The 24,776-nt window shown below is 53.6% G+C and overlaps 1 protein-coding gene across 1 annotated transcript in view; it reads left to right on the forward strand.

Moving 5' to 3' along the window:
• The window catches only part of ARSB (arylsulfatase B), a 149,826-nt gene that overhangs the window by 103,045 nt on the left and 22,005 nt on the right, over nucleotides 1-24,776 (forward strand). Inside the window, exon 6 of the mRNA XM_062212520.1 lies at nucleotides 2,038-2,108. Coding sequence (XP_062068504.1) covers nucleotides 2,038-2,108 — 71 coding nt within the window. The remainder of the gene's footprint in view (nucleotides 1-2,037; nucleotides 2,109-24,776) is intronic.

Genomic DNA, 24,776 nt, shown 5'->3' on the forward strand with positions numbered 1-24,776 from the left:
TGCTCCTCTGTAAGCCTACAGACCTAGAAATCGTCGTCGTCATCGACATTCTCTCTGGGTCTTCTCGTGTTGATCATTTTCTTTGCAACCATTCCCAGCTGGCATTCAGAGCTTTGGAGTTCAGACCCTGGCTCCTGGGACTTGGAGCTGGGGGGCGGTGTCTCCGGGGTGGCCAGGGTTGCAAGGTTACGCTTTGCCCCTCCCCCACAGCGCTGTCTCCCCTGTTCCAGCGCTGGGGGGCCCCTCAGTAATTCCCTGCCACACCTCTGGTGCCTGTGTTTTACAGGAGAGGGACAGGGAAATCACAGAGAATGCTGAAGTTTCTCTCCAGTGCGATGTAAAGGACTGTCCTTTGCCCTGAGTTGATGTCCTTCTTTGCATTGATAAAGTTACCTTTATTTTTAATAATGATGGTGATAGCAGTTGAAGTCTTGTTTTGAATTAATTAACTGCGTTTTGTCTTAACGTTTCCTTCCTTGGCAAAGGCCAAGTTGTGGATCACAGCCCAGATTTTTTGAAATCTTACTGGCCTTTGAAATCCCAAACCTCTGCTGGACACGCCTGGCTGTGGGCGTGGGTGTGGACGTTGAGCTGTCCTGTTGGTGACATCGGGAGCCTCGCTGGGCATTCGGGTCGTGCACACACCCATGGTGCTGGCGTACTGTGGACTCCTGGCACTCAGCTCAGCGGGCTGGGTCCTCACGCAGTCCTCAGCAGGCCCCAGATTTCTCCTGTGCTTAGCAGGCCCCCATGGCTGAGCCTGCACTGGAGACGTGGCCTGGGTACCTCAGGTACTCCTCGCATGTATTTGGTGCCTTTTATGCTTCCAATCATTTAAAAATGTTTTATTGCTTATTATTTTTAATTTACTTGAAAGGCATAGAGAGGCCGGCACCGTGGCTTAACAGGCTAATCCTCCATCCTGCGGGGCCAGCACACCGGGTTCTAGTCCTGGTTGGGGCGCTGGATTCTATCCCGGTTGCCCCTCTTCCAGGCCAGCTCTCTGCTGTGGCCCGGGAAGGCAGTGGAGGATGGCCCAAGTCTTTGGGCCCTGCACCCCATGGGAGACCAGGAGAAGCACCTGGCTCCTGGCTTCAGATCAGCGCAGTGCGCCAGCCGCAGTGGCTATTGGAGGGTGAACCAATGCAAAAGGAAGACCTTTCTCTCTGTCTCTCTCACTGTCCACTCTGCCTGTCAAAAAAAAAAAAAAAAGAAAAGAAAAGAAAAGAAAGAAAAAAAAGAAAGGCATAGAGAAACAGAGATCTTCCATCTGCTGGTTCATTCCCCAGATAACTACAGTGTCAGGGCTGGACCAAGCGGAAGTCAGGAGCAGGGAACTCCATCCGGGTCTCCGAGGTGGGGGGCAGAGGCGCGAGCCACAGCGCCATCATCTCCCTCCTACGATGCACATTAGCAGGAAGCTGGCTGGCAGCAGAGCCAGGCCATGGACCCAGGCTCTTCGCTGGAGGGTGCAGATGTTGGAAGCGGCATCCTAACCACTGTGCCAACACTCAGCACTCGCTCCCAGTGTGGGGGGCAGTCTACCAGGGAGCTGCTGTGAACCTGGTGCGTTTGTTACAGGTGCTGGGGCTCGGTGTTCTCCTGGGTGGGATTCACACGGATGGGTGTGGTGTAGTGATGTGCGCACCTGTAAGAAACGTGAGACGCGACGTTCACGTGCACCTGGATCAGATGCGAGGCCCTGGCTGCTGAGGCTCCTGACGTGGCCTGGTCTTTGGGCAGACACTGGTTTGCTTTGCTGGGGATGACGTCTCGGCACGAGCTGGGTTCTCACCTCTCTGGCGTGGACAGTGGCCCCGCTGCCACGGGGCACAGTGGTGTTCCTCCTTCACGTTTGCCTGCTTGAGCTCGAGTGTGAAGCTCTGAGGTGCAGGGACCATGACTCCGAAGTGCTCTGGAGTCACGACACAGTTAGCTGAGAGCTTTGTTCTTCCCACAAGAGGAAGGAAGGAAGGTTAAAAAACGCGTGTTCACCTGAGAGAGGAAATTAATGTTTCCTTAAAATTTCTCTTCCAGTGAAGGACGCCCATCGCCCAGAATAGAACTGCTGCACAACATCGACCCGTACTTTGTGGACTACTCCCCGTGTGAGTACCCAGCCATGTAGACTCTCCCTGTGTGAGTACCCGGCCGTGTAGACTCTCCCTGTGTGAGTACTGAGCCGTGTAGATCTCTCCCCGTGTGAGTACCCAGCCGTGTAGACTCTCCCTTGTGAATTCTGAGCCGTGTAGACTCTCCCCGTGTGAGTACCCAGCCGTGTAGACTCCCTGTGTGAGTACTGAGCCGTGTAGACTCTCCCCATGTGAGTACCCAGCCGTGTAGACTCCCTGTGTGAGTACTGAGCCGTGTAGACTCTCCCCATGTGAGTACCCGGCTGTGTAGACTCTCCCCGTGTGAGTACTCGTCCGTGTAGACTCTCCCCGTGTGAGTACTGAGCCGTGTAGACTCTCCCTGTGTGAGTTCTGAGCCGTGTAGACTCTCCCCGTGTGAGTACCCAGCCGTGTAGACTCCCTGTGTGAGTACCCAGCCGTGTAGACTTTCCCTGTGTGAGTACCCGTCCGTGTAGACTCTCCCCGTGTGAGTACCCGGCCGTGTAGACTCCCTGTGTGAGTACTGAGCCGTGTAGACTCTCCCCGTGTGAGTACCCAGCCGTGTAGACTCCCTGTGTGAGTACTGAGCCGTGTAGACTCTACCCTTGTGAATTCCGAGCCGTGTAGACTCTCCCCATGTGAGTACCCGGCCGTGTAGACTCCCTGTGTGAGTACTGAGCCGTGTAGACTTTCCCCGTGTGAGTACCCGTCCGTGTAGACTCTCCCTGTGTGAGTACCCGGCCGTGTAGACTCTCCCTGTGTGAGTACTGAGCCGTGTAGACTCTCCCTGTGTGAGTTCTGAGCCATGTAGACTCTCCCCGTGTGAGTACCCAGCCGTGTAGACTCTCCCTGTGTGAGTTCTGAGCCGTGTAGACTCTCCCCATGTGAGTACCCGGCCGTGTAGACTCCCTGTGTGAGTACTGAGCCGTGTAGACTTTCCCCGTGTGAGTACCCGTCCGTGTAGACTCTCCCTGTGTGAGTACCCGGCCGTGTAGACTCTCCCTGTGTGAGTACTGAGCCGTGTAGACTCTCCCTGTGTGAGTTCTGAGCCATGTAGACTCTCCCCGTGTGAGTACCCAGCCGTGTAGACTCTCCCTGTGTGAGTTCTGAGCCGTGTAGACTCTCCCCATGTGAGTACCCGGCCGTGTAGACTCCCTGTGTGAGTACTGAGCCGTGTAGACTTTCCCCGTGTGAGTACCCGTCCGTGTAGACTCTCCCTGTGTGAGTACCCGGCCGTGTAGACTCTCCCTGTGTGAGTACTGAGCCGTGTAGACTCTCCCTGTGTGAGTTCTGAGCCATGTAGACTCTCCCCGTGTGAGTACTCATCCGTGTAGACTCTCCCCGTGTGAGTACCCAGCCATGTAGACTCTCCCCGTGTGAGTACCCAGCCGTGTAGACTCTCCCCGTGTGAGTACTCATCCGTGTAGACTCTCCCCGTGTGAGTACCCAGCCGTGTAGACTCTCCCCGTGTGAGTACCCAGCCGTGTAGACTCTCCCCGTGTGAGTACCCAGCCGTGTAGACTCTCCCCATGTGAGTACCCAGCTGTGTAGACTCTCCCCATGTGAGTTCTGAGCTGTGTAGACTCTCCCCGTGTGAGTACCCAGCCATGTAGACTCTCCCCGTGTGAGTACCCAGCTGTGTAGGTCTCTCCCCGTGTGAGTACCCAGCCGTGTAGACTCTCCCCATGTGAGTACCCAGCCGTGTAGACTCGGAGTACCCAGCTGTGTAGACTCTCCCCGTGTGAGTACCCAGCCGTGTAGACTACTCCCCATGTGAGTACCCAGCCGTGTAGACTCTACCCGTGTGAGTACCCGTCCATGTAGACTCTCCCTGTGTGAGTTCTGAGCCGTGTAGACTCCCCACGTGTGAGTACCCAGCTGTGTAGATCTCTCCCCGTGTGAGTACCCAGCTGTGTAGATCTCTCCCCGTGTGAGTACCCAGCCGTGTAGACTCTACCCGTGTGAATTCTGAGCCGTGTAGACTCTCCCCATGTGAGTACTGAGCCGTGTAGACTCTCCCCGTGTGAGTACCCAGCCGTGTAGACTCTCCCTGTGTGAGTACCCGGCCGTGTAGACTCTCCCCGTGTGAGTACCCAGCTGTGTAGACTACTCCCCATGTGAGTACCCAGCCGTGTAGACTCTCTCCGTGTGAGTACCCAGCCGTGTAGACTCTCCCGTGTGAGTACCCGTCCATGTAGACTTTCCCTGTGTGAGTACCCGGCCGTGTAGACTCTCCCTGTGTGAGTTCTGAGCTGTGTAGGTCTCTCCCTGTGTGAGCACTCAGCTCACTACCTCTGTACTGATCTCTGGTGCTCGCAGCGTGGCCGTTAGCGGTGTGTCTCCAGGTTCCTCGTTCCTACCTAAGTGGCTGTGCTGGTGGACAGTTCTTCATGACACCTGTCCCCAACACCTCACACTGGCCTGGGTCCCACAGTGGGCCGGCCAGGTGCTGTAGGAGGAGCAGAAGGTGATGAATCACGAACGGAAATTCTGTTCCTTGCTCTGCCGCCCCTCTCTGGGTGACCCTTGAGCCTCCCTCTCCTGCGTCAGCTTTCCCGTTTGCAGAAGGGAAACCGATGGGCCCTGGGGCCCCCTGTCACTGTGGACATCGTGTGGTGACCCTGTTCTCACCCGAGACCCCGAGCCACCTTCCAGAAAACTCATGGTCAAGGAAACCACGCTGGGCTCTAGGGTAGGGCCATTACGTCCTCTGATGGGGCTGGCCAGGTGCCGACACGCACCTGCTGGGTGTCACAGGTGTCGCTCCCCTGGCCAGTCCTGGGTGACTGGGCTGGTTCTGTCTGAGGCCCACACTGACCTCTAAGGATTCCCTCAGGCCAAGGGCATGCTTGGGTTTCAGGTCCCAGCAGTGGTCAAAGCCCTGGAGAGGGCCCAGAGTAGGGGCCCTGATGCCCGGAGCTGAGTGCGCTTTGCCAGGGGAAGTGCTGATAGGCTGTCTGTCCCGCTCCATCCCGTGCTGTCTTTGAGGATTTTTTTTTTTTTTTTGACAGGCAGAGTGGACAGTAAGAGAGAGAGACAGAGAGAAAGGTCTTCTTTTGCCGTTGGTTCACCCTCCAATGGCTGCCGCGGCCAGCGTGCTGCGGCCGGCGCACTGCGCTGATCTGAAGGCAGGAGCCAGAAGGCAGGAGCCAGGTGCTTTTCTCCCATGGGGTGCAGGGCCCAAGCACTTGGGCCATCCTCCACTGCACTCCCTGGCCACAGCAGAGAGCTGGCCTGGAAGAGGGGCAACCGGGACAGAATCGGTGCCCCGACCGGGACTAGAACTCGGTGTGCCTGCGCCGCAAGGTGGAGGATTAGCCTAGTGAGTTGCGGCGCCGGCCGCCCCGTGCTGTCTTTGAAAGGGAAGCCCTGGCACTCCCTGACCCATGGAGGGTCACGTTTCCCACTCGGCAGAGCCCCTGGAACTGAGGCCTGTGCCTGTGTCCTCTCTTACCCACCTCAGTTAGCCCACACTCCCGCCCTGGCAGTCCCTCGGCGGTGCCTGCAGTGGGCGGGTGGAGGAGAACTGGGCTGGAGCGGCCTCATGGGCCGTGGCAGGGAGGCCTGGGGCAGACGGGACGTATGCGTTTCCCCAGAGTGAACTTTGGCCAGCGAGAGAGCTGAGGGTGGTTCCAGCCGTGAGGCAGAGTGCTGCTGACCTGCACACCTGTGCCGGCCACTCGCATGGCCACCAAGCCCCAGAGAAGGCCCTGACCGAGCAGGGCTGCAGGGTGAGACGCACATTGGCGTGTGCAGGCATAGCCCGCAGGTGTGGCAAGTGTCATAGGTGTAGAGTTGAATGGATCACCCGGGTTCCATCTGCTTTTTTCCCTCTCTAAACAGAACGCTCGGAACCCCGTGGGCCCGGGTCTGGAGCACGGGTCTGGGGTGTTTTGATCACCGCTGTGTCACGGGTCACGGGCCTGTCAGTCCCTGTGAGGCCACGTCAGTGCTTCTTGAATGTTGCTGTACCCAGGTGCACCCGAGAGGTGGCAGGTTCTAGTCCCATCAGGGTCTCAGCCCCAGAGCAGGCTGGGAGGCAGGACTGGCTGTCAGTCTTTGAGCAGCTCCACACACTGTGAGGCTGGGTGTGGGCACAGGCGTAAATTGACTTCCTCCGGGATGACACAGACGGCCTCCTGCCCCCGCCCTGCAGCTGGCTGACTGTGTGCACCGCCAGTGCCGTGGCTTTGCCGTCCGCCCTCTAGTGTCCCTGGTACACAGCTGTCCAGGGGGACGTTGGTGAGGACACGGAATGGGAGCAGGGGCTGTTTGGGCCTGGCCACCTGTGCGCCGGGAGCTGTCTGCTCATGGACTCGGCTTCCTAGGGCGTCTAGACCCATTATCTCTGTCACAGACTTGGGGATGCTTTGTGGCCGCTGCATCTCCTGCTGCTGCTTGTGACAGGAGCGTGGCCGGGCCTGGCTCAGACGTGGAGCCTCACTCTGGGTCATGCCCACACACAGGCCTTGTCTGTGCCTGCGGGGGGTGGGGGTGGGGGAGGCACAGTGCCACCCCCTCCTTGCTCGTGGGCACACCGTGCTCCCGTTGCCTGCTTTGGCTTCCACTTCAGTCTCCGGGGAGCAGACACAGGGCAGGAGCGCGGCCTTGCTCCTCCTGGGCGTGGTGGGGCCACAGTGACTTCCTCTTCTGTGCAGGCCGTTTATGGGGAGAAAATTAAATCCAGCTGGGAGAAAACATGTGCGGCTGGCATGGCCAGGCCTGGGGGTCGCACACTGTGGCCACGCTCCGGAGTGTGTGGACAAAGCCAGAAAGCTGCCGGCCCAAGTGTAGACTGAGGGTGGACATCTTGCCCCAGGGTGGCCGGAGCAGCCCCCTGGCCAGTGACTCCAGTGGTCCCCAAGTGAGAACCGTGGGAAGGCTCCGGCCCCTGCCCAGAGCCCGCCTGGTCAGTGTCCTCACCTGGGAGGTGCACACTGAATTCGGGGGCCTCTGAGGGCCTGCAGACCTCACAGGAGCAGCCACTGCCCCGGCGCCCCTCCTGCTCACCCTGCTCCTTCCGCGGTGTTGTTGCTAAAGGCGCCGCTGCAGGTGGCTGAGGGACTTCGAGTGAAAATGTTGCAAAGGCTGCAAGCCCTGGCCTTGGTCCAGTTATTGGGGGAGGGGGCAGGTGGAAGCCCAGAGCCTGCCAGTTTAGAGGTGCTGCGTGGGTGTCTGCTCACAGGCTAATGTCGGCATTCTGTGTCTCACCCCTTTCCTGCGCCCAGGAGGACCCGCGACGGCTGCCCACCTCCCACCTGGGAGCCACATCCTGCCTCTTGCATCCTTCATTTGTAACCGACACAGTCCTACGCAGAGGTCAGAGTCCTCACCCCTCCCCCACACCGACACTGTCACCAGGACAGGTGATGGGGCCCCTGCCACCCTCTTGTCTTCCCAGTCAGCCTCCGTGGGCAGATTTTTTTTTTTAATATATAAAGATTACAAATTCAAGATATGGATAACCATCACCTTTTAAAAACTTATTTATTTTATCTTATTTGAAAGGCAGGGGGGAGACGGACAGAGATCTGCCACCTGCTGGTTCACTCCCCAAATGCCCACAGCAGCTGGGGCTAGACCAAAGCCACAGCAGGGAGCCCAGAGCTCAGTCCAGGCCTCTCACGTGGGTGGCAGGTACCCAGGTACTGAAGTCATCACCTGTGGCAGCCACGCCCCTCGGCCTCCTGCTTCTCCGACCGTGGCTTCCCTGGGTGCAGCGCTGCTCAGTTTTCTCGAATCCTGAAAATTCTTCCCTTTAGTTCTGCCTCAGTGACGTCATTAAGCCTTGGGCTCTCTCATCTCTGTCTCCACTCTAACAAGCTGTAACCCCGCGTGCGTTCCCACTTTCTTATTTTTTTAACAACACAAGCAGTAGAGAGAAGAAAAACTTCAGGCTGACACCCATGCCCCACAGAGGCGCAGCCACGCTTTGTCCGGACAGACAGACAGAGATCCTTCGTCTGCTGGTTCACTCCCTAGATGCCCCTGTCAGCCAGGAATGGGCTAGGCAGGAGCCAAGAGCTCCATCCTGGTCTCCCACAAGAATGGGCAGGAGCCAGGAGCTCCATCTGGGGCTCCCACGTAGGTGCAGGGACCCAAGCACTTGAGCCATCACCCACTGCCTCCCAGGGTATGTCCGCAGGGAGCTGGAATCGGAGCAGAGAGGAGACTCAGACCGCGGCCATCCAGTATGGGGTGCAGGCATCTTAGCCCCGAGGCCAGGTGCCCGCCCTGGGCCCTCCTACGTGTGCCGACCGGCCCTGGGCCCTTCTGCGTGTGCCGACCAGGCCCCGGGCCCTCCTGCGTGTGCCGACCAGGCCCCGGGCCCTCCTGCGTGTGCCGACCGGCCCTGGGCCCTCCTGTGTGTGCCGACCAGGCCCCGGGCCCTCCTGTGTGTGCCGACCAGGCCCCGGGCCCTCCTGCGTGTGCCTACTGGCCCCGGGCCCTCCTGCATGTACCGACCTGCTCCAGGCCCTCCTGTGTGTGCCGACCAGGCCCCGGGGCCACCTGCGTGTGCCGACCAGGCCCCAGGCCCTCCTGCATGTACCGACCGGGACTTGGAGTCACCCAGGGGTGTAGGAGAGACGCTCTTCCACCTAAACGGCCTGGTGAGGTGGCCACTGTGCACTCGCTGCAGCTCCGGGAGTGCAGTTAGGGGTTCTCAGCCAGGGGATCGGGCCATTTCTGGAGACTCTGTGGCCATGGCAGCCTGGCCTGGAGGTGCCCGTGGCCTCAAGTCCGCAGGGAGGTGCGCAGCGGGCAGTGAGGCCTGGCGAGGCCCTGGCCGGGGCCTGCAGGGCTCCAGTGGATTCCATGGGTGCGTGGGGTGAGGTCGTGCCGCCAGGAGGCTCCTCTGGGTCTGCCCTCAGTCCTCCTCCCTCCACACCACTGCTGCCGCCCTAACCAAGCCCCTTATCAGTGGCATGGAGAAAGAACTGGAAGTCCATGCTCCAGTGCTAGGCCCAGGATGCCCGAGTCGGGTCGCCGCAGGCTCCTGTGAGTGAGGGCAACTGTCACTGTGTCCTCAGGAAGGGATGGACACTGTCCACACGTGGAGGAGGGGACACGGGCACACTCAGTGCCTCTGAGAAGGGCACGCGTCCTGCCCTCAGGTGGAGTCCTCAGAGCCCAAGCACCGCTCCCCCACCTGTCCCAGTGCTCCCCTGGGGTGGGGACACAGTTCCAGCCCTGGCAGCTCCAGGCTCCCAGCAGCTGTGCAGCCCGCCAGCTCTGCCCAGTCCCCCCGGGGCACCCCCTTAGGCTGGGCTTCCTGCACACCTGCTGTCTTCCAGGCACAGGGCTGGCCCAGGCCTGGCTCGTAGGAAGCCGTGCCCTGGGGTTGAGTGGATGACTCAGTGCAGTGAGGCGGAGCCAGAGGACAGCAGGAGGCGTCCGCCCCCGAGGTCCAGAGCCGACTGTTTCATCGCCGTGCAGGTGTCTCCCACACACGCACGCACACCATCACTGCAGAAGGCACGTGTGTTGCACATTTTCTGCTTGGGAACAGTGGGTGTCCTTTCAGCTTCCTGCTGGGGCACAGGTGACCTGGCAGTGCAGGAAAAGTGCCTCCTGGAGACCAAGGCCCCAGGGCGGCCGCTCAGAGCAGCCGTAGGCCCCCAGGTCGCCCCCACAGCCTCCCCCAGGGAAATCCCTCAGCCTCCCTGGGGCCCACGGTTCTTTGTCTTTTCCCAAGTGGAAGCCCTTTCTCTTCACTAGTGTCCGTGTGGAAATAAAGCAGGCGTTCTCATGTCTCACGGTGACGTGTCACACGCTTCTGCTCATTCAGACAAGTCTGGAACTTTCCCAGTTGCTCAGCAGCGTCTGGCCTGAGGCAGGGAAAGTCAGATAACCCCGGAGATCTGGAAATGCCGTCTGGAAGAAAACGTGGGGGTGAGGAGGGTGAGCCAATGCCCTCCTCTGGCTTTTTGACAGGCTGCCACGCACGGTTGCTCAGGTTGCTTGTTGCACAATAGCCCAGGCAAGTTACACTGGCTAGCACCGCGCGAGTGCTCATCCTGATGTGAACCAGGCGCTCCGTATGCACGCGGGGCCTCGCGCGGGGCTGCCTGTGCTCTCTCCCTTCAAGCCTGGGAGTCCCGGGGAGGTGGGTGACAGCTGTTGGCATGTGACACAGAGCAGGCATGGCACGGGTGCTCGTCCTGATGTGAACCAGGCGTTCGTACGCACGCGGGGCCTCGTGCGGGGCTGCCTGTGCTCTCTCCCTCCGAGCCTGGGGGCCCCGGGGAGGTGGGCGACACAGAGCAGGCATGCCACGGGCGGGACTCTTGGGGAAGGTGGCCAGCAGCCGGTCGGTCCGGGGGAGCTGGTTTACCCTGTCCCACCCAGGACTAGAATACAGGCGTTCTCGTGAGAGTAACAGCTCCACGAAACAACTGATTCACTTACAGACAAATGACTGACCCTGACTCCTGTCCTTGTTGGTTGGTTGGTTGGTTTTTGTTGTTGGTTTGAAGAGTTCTATTTTTTATTTTTTAATTAAAAAACCTTTAGCAGACGTTAAAACTTGTGCCGTTTATGAACGCTGTGTGGCGTTCTAAGTATTCGCCGTGCCGTGTCCAGGCAGGGGGACTCTAGTCCTTCCAGGCGTGAACATTCCTTTATAATGAAAGTATCCACAATTTCATCTTCTGGGTGTCCTACACGTCGTATGTGAACATGGTCTCCAGTCAGCCCCCTATGCCAGGGGACCCAGCACTTGAGACTCCTGCCCAGCTGTATTCCTGTACCGGTCAGTGAACCTCCCCTCTTCTCTCCCCAGCCTCTGGACACCAGGGCCTAGTTCTGGGGGAAATGTCATTGGGATTTTGATAGGGATTGCATTGAATCTGGAAATTACTTTGGCTCGTCTGCACATTTTAACAGTATTGGTTCTCACAATCCATGAACATTGTAGACATCTTTCACCTATATAGTAAAATTTATTCTCAGGGTTGTTTTTTTTTTTTTTTTTTTTTTCTCTTAGCTGTTGGAAATAGAATTGCTGTCTTGATGTCTCTTTTCGGATGAATTATTATTGCTGTATAACAGTGCCACTGATTTTTCTATGTGCACTTTGTATCCTGCAACCTTGCTGAATTTATTAGTTTGAACATTTGGTATTTTCTATATGTAAAGTCCTGTCATCTGGAAGGAGTGACAGTTTGACTCCCTTTTTTCCATTTGGATGCCATTTCTCTCTTCCTCCTGCCCAGCTGCTCTAGTGAGGACCTCCAGTGGTAAAAGTGGACTCCTTGTCATGTTGTACCTCTCAAAGCAAAGCCCTTCGGCTTTTCCCCACTCAGCACAATGTTAGCAGCCGGCTTATTGCTCGTTGCCTTTGTGTGGAGGTGCGTTCCTTCTGTACCTGACTTGGACAGAGCTTTAATCACGAAGGCATGCTGAATTTTATGAAACCTCTTTTCTGCATCTATTCAGATTATCCTAGGATGTGGGTCCTTCGCTGTGTGGATGAGATGTGTCACATCCGTTGCTCTCGCGTGTGTTGAACTGTCCTCACATCCCTGGGGTGAATCCCGCTTGGTCACAATGAGTACGTTTCTGTCGTGTGCTATTGGGTTTGGTTTTGTTCATATGTGTTCATCGGGATACCAGCCCGTAGCTTTCTTTTTGTGGTGTCCTTGCCTGGTTTTGGTATCCAGGTAAATGCTGACCACATAGAAGGAGTTGGTAGGAATCCCCTCTTCTGGCTTTTAAAATGATTTAAGAAGAATGGGTGTTAATCAATTCTTCTTTAAAACTTTAGCAGAATCTAACCTAAGTGGCACGTGTACGTGTAAGAAGAGATTAATCACGGGACTGCGTGATGTGTCGTTTCCACCTGATCGTTTAAGTGCCTGTACTGTTGAAAACCTGCACGGGCTGCAGACGGCCTCTGGCTGTTCCGTTCTGATGCTGAGCCCGTCCCCCTGAGCCCTCTCTTCTGTGGGTCTGTTCCGTTGGAAGCAGCCCACACCCCTCCAGCCCCACTGCAGGCCAGCGGAGCGCGGGGAGATGTTCCCTCAAGCCTTTGCAACGGGGAGACTTTGTTTACCCATGCAGCCTGTGTTTGGGGCTCACTCATTTTAAATGGATCGGAATCCAAGTATTTTTGTTGGAGAGTAGTTGATACTTGGGCTTTATAATTCTTTTTTCTCACTCAGATAAATTTAAATATGGGAATGCAGCCTCAGCAAATGTTTTATGCTTAGTGAGAGGTTTCGCTGACGCTCGCCGTCAACACGAAATGAGGAGACTGGAGACTGTCGCGGCGCCGCGTGACTGCTCAGAACTAAGTCACGGCTGCCTGTTTTCTTTCTTTTCTGATTGTTTAAAGAACAGTGTGATAGTTCAGTACATGTGTACAAAACAGCCTTGTCACAACAGCGTGACTAGGACAGGCATCGGGTCATGGCCACGTCCCACATCAGCATGGCGGTTCAGCTACCAGTTCCTCTGCTTCTGATCCGGCCTCCCGATGATACATCCCGGCCGGCACTGGATGATGGCTGCGTCCCTGCCAGCCACGTGAGAGGCTTGGATGGAGTCTGGGCTCCTGGCTTCTTCTTCTCTGTCTCTCTCCTCCTCTCTCTCACTCTGCCTTTCAAATGGATGAAAATAAGTAGAGTAAACATTATTTAAAAACAGTAATTGGGGCAGGTGCCAAGGCGTAGCTGGTAAAGCCATCACCTGTGGTGCCAGCATCCTATATGAACACTGGCTGCTCCACTTCCGATCCAGCTCCCTGCTAATGTATCTGGGAAAGCAGTGGAGGATGGTCCAAGAGCTTGGGTCCCTGCAACCATGAAGGAGACCAGAAAAAGCTCCTGGCTTCTGGCTTCGGCGTGGCCCAGCTCTGGCCATTGCAGCCATTTAGGGAGTGAACCAGTGGATGGAAGAATGCTCAGTCATTGTCTCTCTCCATGTGGGTGTCTGTGAGTTTCAAATAAAATAAATAAGTCTTAAAAAAAAGAAAGAAAAGCAGTGTAGTTGGGACTGGTGTTGTGGCACAGTGAGTTAAGCTGCTGTTCTCAGCACCAGCATCCCTTATGGGTACCAAGTCGAGTCCCCCGCTGCTGTACTTCCAACCCAGCTCCCTGATAATGGCCTGGGGAAGTAGCAGAAGACGGAACAAGTGCTCGAGACCCTGCAGCCACGTGGGAAGATGCTCCTGGCTCCTGGCTCTGGCCTGGCTTAGCCTCAGCTGTGGTGGCTGTTTAGGGAGTAAACCAGTAGATGGAAGATCTCTCTCTCTCTCTCTCTCTCTCTCTCTCTCTCTCTCTCTCTCCCCCTCTTTCAAATAAAATAAAAATTATAAAAAATAAATATTATAAAAAGTCTGGAATAATTAATGTCGTCCCTTTTCTGACGCTACTTTTGACAACAGGCTTGGAACTTCTGTCTTCTGTTTGCTCATGTGATGTCTGCTAGGCTGTTGTGAACTAGTCTCCCCTCTGTGCACCTTGGATACCCACGATGCAGACTTGCTCTGTCTCCCGCACCCTTGTAATAACCACCACTCTGTGTTCAGACTGAGGCTTGTTTTAGCTCCTGTGTCCGAGGGAGAACTTGGTGGTATCTGGATGAGTCTGGCTTCCCTCCATGTTGCTACAGGATTTCGTTGTTTTTTATGCTTGAATAGAATTCTATTGCCTCCATTTACCGCATTTTCCTTACTGTAAACAGCGCTGCAATAAACATGGTGGAGCAGGTGTCTCTTCCGTACGCTGAGTTTGTGTGTTTTGGGTGTGTACCCAGTAGTAGGATTGCAGGATCATACGGCAAATCCATTCCTAGTTTCTGAAGAAGTCTCCACTGTGTTTTCCAAGGTGGCTGCACTAATGTGCATTCCCACCAGAAGTTCTCCTTTCTCCACATCCTCACCAGGACTTGCTACTCTGTCTTCTTAATAACAGCCATTTCCCAGGGGCAAGATGGCATCTCACTGTGGTTTGGATTTACATTTCCCTGATGGCTAGTGATCCTGAGCATTCTTTCATATATTTGAAAACCGTTTGTACTTCTCCTTTTGAGAGCTATCTATTCGGGTTCTTTCCTGTTTCTTCTCTTGAGTGTTTGTGTATTTGTTGGTGAGCTCGTTGTACTCTTGGTGTATTCTGGACAGTAGTCTTCTGTTGGATAGGAGCTTGCAGGTGTTTTCTCCCGCTGTGTCCGGTGTCTTCGCTCAGCGGATTGTGGCCTTTGCTGGCTGTGTGGAAACTCCTGAGTTCGCTAGGATCCTGTTTGTCCATGTTTTCTTCTGTTGCCTGTGTTTTTGGGGTTTTTTCCAAAAAAATTGTTGCCCACACAGATGTCCTGAAGTGTTTCCCCTATGTATTCTTCAAGAATTTTCATAGTTTCAGGACTTATATTTAGATCTTTGATCTGTCTGGAGTTATTATTATTATTTTTTTTTTGACAGGCAGAGTGGACAGTGAGAGAGACAGAGAGAAAGGTCTTCCTTTTTGCCGTTGGTTCACCCTCCAATGGCCACCGCGGCTGACGCACAGTGGCTGGCGAACCATGCTGATCCGAAGCCAGGAGCCAGGTGCTTCTCTTGGTCTCCCATGCAGGTGCAGGGCCCAAGCACTTGGGCCATCCTCCACTGCACTCCCTGGCCACAGCAGAGAGCTGGCCTGGAAGAGGGGCAACCGGGACAGGATCGGTGCCCCAACTGGGACTAGAACCCAGTGTGCCGGCACCGCTAGGCGGAGGATTAGCCTATTGAGCTGTGGCGCCGGCCTGGAGTTATTTTTCTATATGGTGAGAGATAGGGATCTAATTTCATTCTTCCATGCTTGTACATTGATTTTTGCCTGCAACATTATTAAAAAGGCTGTCCTTTCTCTGGTGTTTGTTCTTGGCACCTTTGTCAAAAATCAGTTGGGGGGCCGGCGCTGTGGTGTAGCAGGTAAGCCGCCACTTGCAGTGCCAGCATCCCATATGGGTGCCAGTTCGAGACCCAGCTGCTCCACTTCCAATCATAGCTCTCTGCTATGGCCTGGGAAGGCAGTGGAGGATGGCCCAAGTCCTTGGGCCCCTGCACCCACGTGGGAGACCTGGTGGAAGCTCTTGGCTCCTGGCTTCAGATCGGTGCAGCTCCAGCTGTTGTGGGCAGTTGGGGAGTAAACCAGTGGATGGAAGACCTCTCTCTCTCTCTCTCTCTCTCTCTCTCTGCTCCTCCTACTCTCTCTGTGTAACTCTGACATTCAAATAAATAAATAAATCTTTAAAAAAAATCAGTTGACCATATGTACATGGATTAATTTCTGGGCTCTTTATTTGTTCCATTAATCTGTGTGTCAGTTTTTATGCCAGTACCATGCTGTTTTAATGACTGTAGCTTCAAGGTATGTTTTGAAGTTGGCTATTGTGATACCTCTTGCTTGAAATTTTTTGCTTAGGATTGCCTTGGCTATTGAGGGTCTTTTGTGATTCCATATGAATTTTAGAATTGCTTTTTATAATTTTTTAAAGATTGTCATTGGTATTTTGATAGGTATTGCAATGAATCTGTGGATTGCTTTAAGTAGTATGGACATTTTAATAATGTTAATTCTTCTCATCCATGAACAAGGAATATCTTCCCATTTTTTGTGTCCCTGATGGTTTTCCTCAACAGTGTTTTATAGTTTTCACTGTAGAGATCGTTCACCTCTTTGTTTAAATTTATACCTAAATATAGTAGCTATTGTGAATGAGATTTATTTCTTGATGTCTCTTTCTTTCTTTTTTTTTTTTATTAATTTGACAGGTAGAGTCACAGACAGTGAGAGAGAGAGACAGAGAGAAAGTCTTCCTTCTGTTGGTTCACTCCCCAAATGGCTGCAATGGCCGGAGCTATGCTGATCCGAAGCCAGGAGCCAAGTGCTTCTCCTGGTCTCCCATGCGGGTGCAGGGCCCAAGCACTTGGGCCATCCTCCACTGCACTCCTGGGCCATAGCAGAGAGCTGGACTGGAAGAGGGGCAGCCGGGACAGAATCCGGCACCCGTAAGGGATGCTGGCACCGCAGGTGGAGGATTAGCCAAGTGAGCCACGGCGCCGGCCCCTCTTGATGTCTCTTTCAACAAGATCATATTGGTATACAAAATGCTAGTTTTCTGTGTGTTGGCCTTGTAGCCTGTGGATTTGCCTAATTGGTTTACCAGTTCTAGCAGCTTTTTGGTGGAGTGTTGAGGGTTTTTCACGTACAGCATCCTGTCATCTGCAAACGTGGACATTCTTTCTTCCTCCTTTCCAGCTTCAATGCCCTTTATTTCTTTCTCTTCCCTAATTGTCCTTGCTAATATTGCCGATACTACATTGAACAAGAGTGAGGAGAGTGGCCATCCTCATCTTTTTCCAGAACCGATACGATCAATAGGCTGTTGGCTGTAGGTTTGTCATATCTAGCCTTATAATTTTGAAGTATGCTCCTACTCTACCATATTTGTTGAATTTTTATCATGAAGGGAGGGCGAAGCTTCTCAAATACTTCTGCTGAGATGATCATATGGTTCTTGTTCTTGATTCTGTTGACATGATTTATGACATTTGTTGATTTGTGAATGTTGAACCCTGCTGGCATCTCTGGGGTAAATCCAGCTTCGTTGTGAAGTTTGATCTTTTTGATGTGTGTTGGATTTGATTTGCTAATATTTTACTGGGAGCTCTTGCGTCTTTGCTCATCAAGGATGTCGGCCTGCAGGTCTTCTTTCTGTGTTGTGATTTCGGTTTGGTGTCTGTGATCCTGGCCTCATAAGAGCTCAGCAGAGTTCATCCTCCTCATTATTCTGGAATTGTCTGAAAAGTATTGGAGTTAGTTCCTCCTCAGATGTTTTGTAGAACTCCTCTGTAGAGCCATCAGTGGGGTCCTGGACTTTTCTCTCAAGAGAGGTTTTTCGTTAGGGCCTCAATCTCATTATTACAGGGCTGCTCAGATTGCCCAGATCTTCTTGATCTAACCTTGCTAAGGTGTGTGTTCAGGGAATGAATCCATTTCTCTCGTTCTCCACTTGTTAGTGTGTAGTTGCTCATCATGGTTTCTTATGAACCTTTCTGTTTGTGATATCAGCTGTCATTTCTCATTTTTATCTCTGAGTTTTTTTCATTAATCTGGCTAAAAGTTTATCCACTTTTTATCTTTTCAAAAATAAGTTTTTCATTTTGTTGATTTTTATATCTTTTTAGTCGCAATTTCAACTTTTATTTCTGCTCTGACCCTTATCATTTCTTGCCTCCTGCTAATTTTGGGTTTGGTTTGTTCCTGCTCTTCTAAGTCTTTGAGATGCCCTGCTAGGGAGTTTATTTGATGGCTTTCTGTTTTTAAAAGTGTGCATTTATTTTTTGAAAAAAGATTTATTTATTTATTTGAAAGGCAGCGTTACAGAGAGAGAGAGAGAGAGAGAGAGAGAGAGAGAGAGAGGGAGGTCTTCTATCTACTGGTTCACTCCCCAGACAGACGCAATGGCCATAGCTGCGGCGATCTGAAGCCAGGAGCCAGGAGCTTCTTCCCGATCTTCCCACGCGGGTGCAGGGGCCCAAGCACTTGGGCCATCTTCTGCTGCTTTCCCAGGCCATAGCAGAGAGCTAGATGGGAAGAAGAGCATCCAGGACCCAAACCAGCGCCCACATGGGATGCCAGTGGTGGCTTTGCCAGCTATGCCGCAGAGCCGGCCCCCAAAGTGTGCATTTATTGATTTAAATTTCTCTCTTGATGCTGCTTTTGCTGTGTCCCACAGGTTTTGATAAGTTGTATTTTCATTTGTTTCAAGAAACTTTTAGATTTCCTTTTTAATTTCTTTGATCCTTCATTCAGGAGTAGGTGGTTCAAGTTCCATGTATTTGTCAATTTTCTTTTATTCTTCTTATTTGATGATTTCTAGTTTTATTACTTTGCAGTCTGAGGAGATACATGGATAATGAGTTCATTTTTTTAAGTGTGCTGATACTTGATTTGTGGCCTATATATGTTGTATCCTAGAGCATGTTCCCTGTGCTGGTGAGAAGAATGTGGGTTCTGACGCTGTTGGCTGAAATGTTCCGTGAATGTCTCTAACAGGATTCCGCTCCGATGTACCACTGTGGACGTTCTGTCCACTGATGACAATGGGGTGTTGAAGTCCCCACTATCATTGTGTTGACGTCTATCTCTCCCTTTAGGTCTAATAATAATTGCTCTCTATATTTGGGTGGTTTGGGGTTGAATGCATGTATATTTTTGTTACATCTTCTTCCTGAATTAATCCTCTTGTCAATGCATAACGTCCTCCTCTGTCTCTTTTTACAGTTTTTGACTTAAAGTGTGTTTTATCTATATTGAGTATAGCTCCTCCTGTTCATTCTGGTTTCTGTTTACGTGGTAAATCTTTTTCCAACCTTATGCTTTCAGTCTGAGCATCTCTACCTGAAAAGCAAGTTTCTTCGAGGCAGCTTATCATCGGATCTTTATCCATTCAGCCCACCTCTTTCTTTTGACTGGGGAATTTAATCCATTTATACTGAATGTTAATGTTGATAGATAAGAACCAACTCCAATCAGCTGTATGCCTACTGATTATTTTATGTATCCACTGTTTCTTCCTACCTCTCTTACTATCTATCTTCGTGTCTAGGTGGCTTGCTGGCATGATGAGGTTGGATTCTCTTCCTCTGTTGTGTGTCTCGGAGCTCTGTGCTGCTGTGTGTTTATTCCAACGTAGGACTCTCTTCAGGGTTTCCTGTTGGGCAGTCCCGGTCGGGATGCGTCCTCTCAGCCCGTGGTTGCATGGGAAACACTTCATTTCTCCTTCTCGTCCACAGGGCAGCTTCACTGGGTATAATACTCAGGGCTGGAAGTTCTCTTCCAGGCCTGAAAGAAACCGTCCTGCAGCCTGCTGGTGAGGCTGCCGCCATTCTAATGGGTTTTCCTTTATGGATGACAACATTTTTCTCTCACTTTCCTTAGGGTTCTCTCCTTGTCCTTAACTTGGGGCAATTTGACTATAATATGTCTTGGACGAGGGCTTTGTTTTGTTTTGTTTTTATTGAATCTGGTTTGGGTCCTTTGAGCTTCTTGTATCTGGACGTCCATGTCTCTCTCTAGACCTGTGAATTGTCCCACTATTTTTCACCCAGTAGGTTCTCAATGCTTTATTCTTCTTCTTCTCCTTCAAGGGGCGCTAAAATAGGAATATCGTTTGCTTCATGGTACTCGTATGTCCTGTAGGCTTTCTTCATTCTTTTTTTTTTTAATATTTACTTATTTATTTGAAACTCAGAGTTACACAGAGAGAGAGGCAGAGAGAGAGAGGTCTTCCGTCCGATGGTTCACTCCCCAGATGGCCGCAACGGAGCTGCAATGATCCAAAGCCAGGAGCCAGGATCTTCTTCCGGGTCTTCCATGTGAGTGCAGGGGCCCAAGGACTTGGGCCATCTTCCACTGCTTTCCCAGGCCACAGCAGAGAGCTGGATTGGAAGAGGAGCAGCCAGGACTAGAACCGGCACCCATATGGGATGCCGGCGCTGCAGGCCAGGACGTTAACCTGCTGTGCCACAGCGCCAGCTCCTCTTCATTCTTTTTAGTACTTTTCTCTTTATTTTTGTCTAGGTTATTTCAAAAGTCTTATCTTCAAGGTCTGAAATTCTTCTGCTTTTTCTGTTCTGTCATTGAAGCTCTCAGCTATATTTTTGGTTTCATTGAAGTTTACAGCTCCAGAATATCTGGTTTGTTCTTTTAAAAAAATTGTTTGTTTGTTTATTAAAAGGCAGAGTTACAGAGTGATAAGGAGATACAGAGAGAGAGAGAGATCTTCCGTCCAATGGTTCACTCCCCAGATGTATTCAGAGGCCATGGCTGAGCTAGGCTGAAGCTAGGAGTCAGGAGGTTCATATAGGTCTCCTACGTGGTAGCAGGGGCCCAAACACTTGGGCCATCTTCTGCTGCATTCCCAGGCCGTTGGCAGGGAGCTGGATCAGAAGTGGAGCAGCCAGGACAGGAACTTGCATCCATATAGGATGCCAGCTGTGCAGGCATCAGCTTTATCTGCTACACCACAACACTAGCTCCTCTGCTTGGTTCTCTTCTTTCTTTCTTTTTTTTTAAAGATTTATTTCTTTACTTGAAAGAGTTACACAGAGAGAAAAGGAAAAGCAGAGAGAGAGAGAGAGACAGACAGACAGACAGATCTTCTATCCGCTGTTTCACTCCCCAATTGTCCACGATGGCCAGAGCTGTGCCAATCTGAAGCCAGGAGCCAGGAGCTTCTTCCAGGTCTCCCACGTGGGTGCAGGGGCCCAAGAACTTGGACCATCTTCCACTGCTTTCCCAGGCCATAGCAGAGAGCTGGATCAGAAGTGGAGCAGCCAGGACTCGAACCAATGCTCATATGGGATGCCGCACTGGAGGTGGCGGCTTTACCTGCTACGCCACAGCGCCCGACCCCTGGTTGGTTCTTTTTAATTATTTCTATCTCTTTGTTGAATTTCTCATTCATATCATGCATTGTTTTCCTCATTTCTTTAAGTTATCTATCTGCATTCTCTTGCATTTCATTGAGTTTCCTTTAGGTTATTATTTCTAATTACTTTTGTGGCTTTTCATGGATTGACTTTAAAGCAGGATCTGTCTCTTGGAATTGGTGTGTGTGTGGGGGGGGTTGTTTTGCTTTGTTTTTTCAGTGGCGCCATGCCTCCTTGCTTCTTTCTTTCTAATATCTCTACATTGACCTCTGCACATCTGGTGTAACAGTTCCTCCTTTTCTATGGAGTACCTTTTGTTGGATAAGACTTGTTTTGCTGGAATGGGAGGCTTCACTTGGGTGGTCGCTTCTGCTTTGGTTTAGGTGAGCCCAAAGCTCAACCTCTACAGCCATAGCTGACGTCGGCATTGTCTGTGAGCGCCGTAGTTGTCTCTTGTGTGGCAACGTCCATGGAGGTACAGTCTGACTTTGAAGTGGATGTGGACTTCCAGAGGTGTGTTCCTTCAGTCCCCAGGGAGTTGAGTATCACTCATGCTAGGGTTTGTGGTGGCTGTAGCCATATTCCTTGTTCTGTGGGACACAGAGGGGGCTGTCCCCTTGTGCCACAAGGCAAGCCTGAGTGGTGCTGGGGCTTGTGTCACCAACAGCTGTGACCCTGGATCTGTGATGTGATTGGGACCTTCCCCAGGTACTGCTGGGTGGGCAGGGTGATGCTGGGGCATATAGCTCCAAAAACTACAGTTCTAGTACTGGGTGACTTGAAGGAGACCTTGTCCCAGTCCCACAGGGTGAATATGTGTTAGGCTGGGGTTGTCCCAGGCAACTGTGGGCCTGCAGCAGTGGAACACAGGTAGGATAGGTGCTCTAGTGTGGGTCCTGGTGGCTTTGAGGACTATAGTACTTATAGTCACAGTCCCAGAGCTACAGGGCTGGGAGAGTACCTTGCCAAGGGCCCACAGGTTGTCCCGGGTTGTACTGGGGATTGTGCAGGAGCCTGTGCGAGCCTGGATCGGGGGATTCAGATAGGCCACCCCCCAAGCCTGGTGGGTGAGCATAGGTGTCTGTGGGGCTTCCAGAAGGATCACAGACTGAGGGCTTCAGGACTTGGAGGGCCCCTCCCCCGGATTCCGCAGGGTGGCTCCAGCTTGTACCCGGGAGCGTTTGCCAGCAGGGCAGGCCTGGAGAAGAGGACTGTGGGTAGGGCCTTCCCCGGAAGCACAGGTGTCGCTGGCACTTAGAGAAACAACCTCACAGCCCCAGTTCTGCAGGGTGTGGTGAGGTCCTCACCCAGGTCGCACAGGCAGAGCCCCAGGTGCGCCAGGGTTACAGACTGGCATCTTCCAGCCCGAAGCAGAGGAGTGCAGACGGAGCCCTCCAGCTCCCCCAGGCAGGTGTGTTACTCCAGGGATTCTAGCACCAACAGCCGCAGTCCCGGAGCTGCAGGACACAGTGGGGACTGCCCCAGTTCCTGTGGGGCAGGCAAGGGTGACACTGGGGCCTGTGCCCACCTACCCAGCATCCTGTGCTCAGAGATGCAGATGGGGACTTCCTCGGGTCTGGTCCTCTGGAGTTGTGTACTGGCTGCTGCTGGCCTGAGCCCCAAGAAGCAGAGAGGAACATTCTGGATCATGCAGAGCAGGCAAGTGTGGCTCCAGGCTGTTTCCAGCAAGCCCAGAGCTGCCGGATGCTGAAAAGCCTGCCCACTGCCCTGGGAAGTGCCGAGCTCTGGCTCTGGGGGCTCCCGTGTACCTGAGCTCTGGCTCTGGGGGCTCTCGTGTGCCTGAGCTCTGGCTCTGGGGGCTCCCGCGTGCCCGAGCTCTGGCTCTGGGGGCTCCCGCGTGCCCGAGCTCTGGCTCTGGGGGCTCCCGCCTGCCCCAGCTCTGGCTCTGGGGGCTCCCGCCTGCCCCAGCTCTGGCTCTGGGGGCTCCCGCCTGCCCCAGCTCTGGCTCTGGGGGCTCCCGCGTGCCCGAGCTCTGGCTCTGGGGGCTCCCGCGTGCCCAAGCTCTGGCTCTGGGGGCTCCCGCCTGCCCCAGCTCTGGCTCTGGGGGCTCCCGCGTGCCCGAGCTCTGGCTCTGGGGGCTCCCGCGTGCCCGAGCTCTGGCTCTGGGAGCTCCCGCCTGCCCCAGCTCTGGCTCTGGGGGCTCTTGCCTGCCCCAGCTCTGGCTCTGGGGGCTCCCGCGTGCCCCAGCTCTGGCTCTGGGGGCTCCCGCCTGCCCCAGCTCTGGCTCTGGGGGCTCTCGCCTGCCCCATCTCTGGCTCTGGGGGCTCTCGCCTACTGTCCCCCAAGGCAGAATGGTGTTTAGCATTGACTGTGCTGCAGCAGCTCAGGGCTGGGGCTCCGGGGCCAGAGAGCTGCAACGCGGGTTCATTGTTTGGAGCAAGGCCGTCACTCTGGCCCCAGTCTGTGAGGACTGCAGGAGTGCCCTGTAGCCGGGACTGCAGCAGTGCTGGGGCTCTTGGGGCTCCCTGCTGCCCTGGTCCCGGCCAGGTGGTGTCCCTGGCAGGGCTAGGGTAGGCGCTGTGCTGTGCTCACTCCCCTCTCTCTGTTGGCGTTTGGAGTCTGTGCCGTAGAGTTCCCGCTACTGCTTGACGGAAATTTTCCTGGAGTCCGTCTTCTAGGCACGTGTTCCTCCCTGTGCCGCTCTGTCCTCCCCAGGGCAGAGGCCAGGGTGGCCCCTGTGTCCAGCCGGGGGAGCCGCGCGCTGCTGGGTGTTGGCCTGAGTGCTGAGTGGCTCCAAGGAGGGCCTGCATCTGAACGCGAACCCCGGTAACAGCAGAAGTAGAGAAACCATTCGTGAACACGTGTTCAGTTATTCTCCGCACACCCAGAATCCGCCGGCGTGTTCCTCACATGTGCCCAGTGCATCTGCAGCCCTCGCTCCCCGTCTGATGTGCGTGACTGTCTCTGTGATGCGGCTCTGTACACAGGGCTCTCTTAATCATGTGAGGAAACGTCACAGAGTTCACGGCAAAAAGGAATGAAAAGATACGCTTCTTTTTGGCGCAGTGTTTTTGAAATCTGTGTTTAGCTTTTTCATATGTGCATTCCGTGAGCTGTGTGAGGAGTCCTCATATTCCCATTCGTTTCTGCCAAGTTGCATTGCCATTTCCAGTCTCTCTCCCACGTGCAGTTGTCGCTCTGTCTCTCTGGGGCTCAGAACCACAGCCCCCACAGACACCAGGGCCCTCAGAGGCGCCAGGCCCTGGGATACAATGGCACAGTATTTGCATAAAACCTGCACACATCCTCCCTTTGTTGAAATCATCTCTAGGTTATTGTCCCTAATGCATTCTCCACACTCTGCAAATATACTTACACTGCGGGGAATGACCCGAAAAAAACATCTGTATGTATTCAGTACAGATGCAATTTATTTTGCAAACATTTTCCATCCAAGGTTGGGCGACTCTGTGCGAACCAGTCTGGGATACATTTAAAAGAGTGGTCAGACATCTCCCTGAACAACCGTGCAGCCTGGTTTCAGAGGGCCGCTAGCGGCACGTGTGTCCCCCTCCTTGTAACTACTCGTAGGCCGCTGAGGTGCTTCCCTTGCTTCCCAGCTCAGTGCTGGGCTCTGGCTTCTGTTTGCTGTGCACTTCCCGGACCTCGTGGGAAGCTGAGCTCAGGACGCCCTGACTGTGCCTCCAGGTGCTGGCCCTGGTGCACGTCCCTGTGTCAGTCGGGTTGCTTGTGGGCCCGCTGTGTGCTCTCTCGTGCAGGTGAGCCTGGGGCACTCTGCCCACTTGGAAGCACCCGCGAAGGCATGGCGCTTCTCCCGATCGCTTGGACGGCCTGGTGGCTGTGAATTCAGAGCTGCAGCAGCACTCGGCCAAAAGTTCCGAATAGTTAAGCTCTGATGTGAGTTAGTTTAGTTGGCAGGTCTCCTTCCAGTTTAAAACTGTGTGGGCTGAGACGTGAGCACACACAGCTCTTGGTCTGCGCTCTCCATGCCCCAGGTACACGGTTTCTGCTTCTAAGCCGAGTTTGCAGGGACACAGCGTGGCCCAGACTCGGTCCTAATTCCCTCCCACAGCGTGCGGTTCTGAGATAACCGTGATTCTCCATGTTGATCCGCCCGTGAGAGAGACTGCTTCTCCCTCGCCCACATCTGTTTTGCTTTAGGGAAGGGAACTTTCTCATGCCAGAGTGGCTTTCCGTGGACGCAGGAAATCTGCTTTGTGTTGGGACCTCTGCCGCTCACAGATGCAAACGTTTAAAAAAGCAGT

This window comes from Lepus europaeus, chromosome 15 (genome assembly GCF_033115175.1).
Source record: "Lepus europaeus isolate LE1 chromosome 15, mLepTim1.pri, whole genome shotgun sequence".
Taxonomy (NCBI): domain Eukaryota; kingdom Metazoa; phylum Chordata; class Mammalia; order Lagomorpha; family Leporidae; genus Lepus; species Lepus europaeus.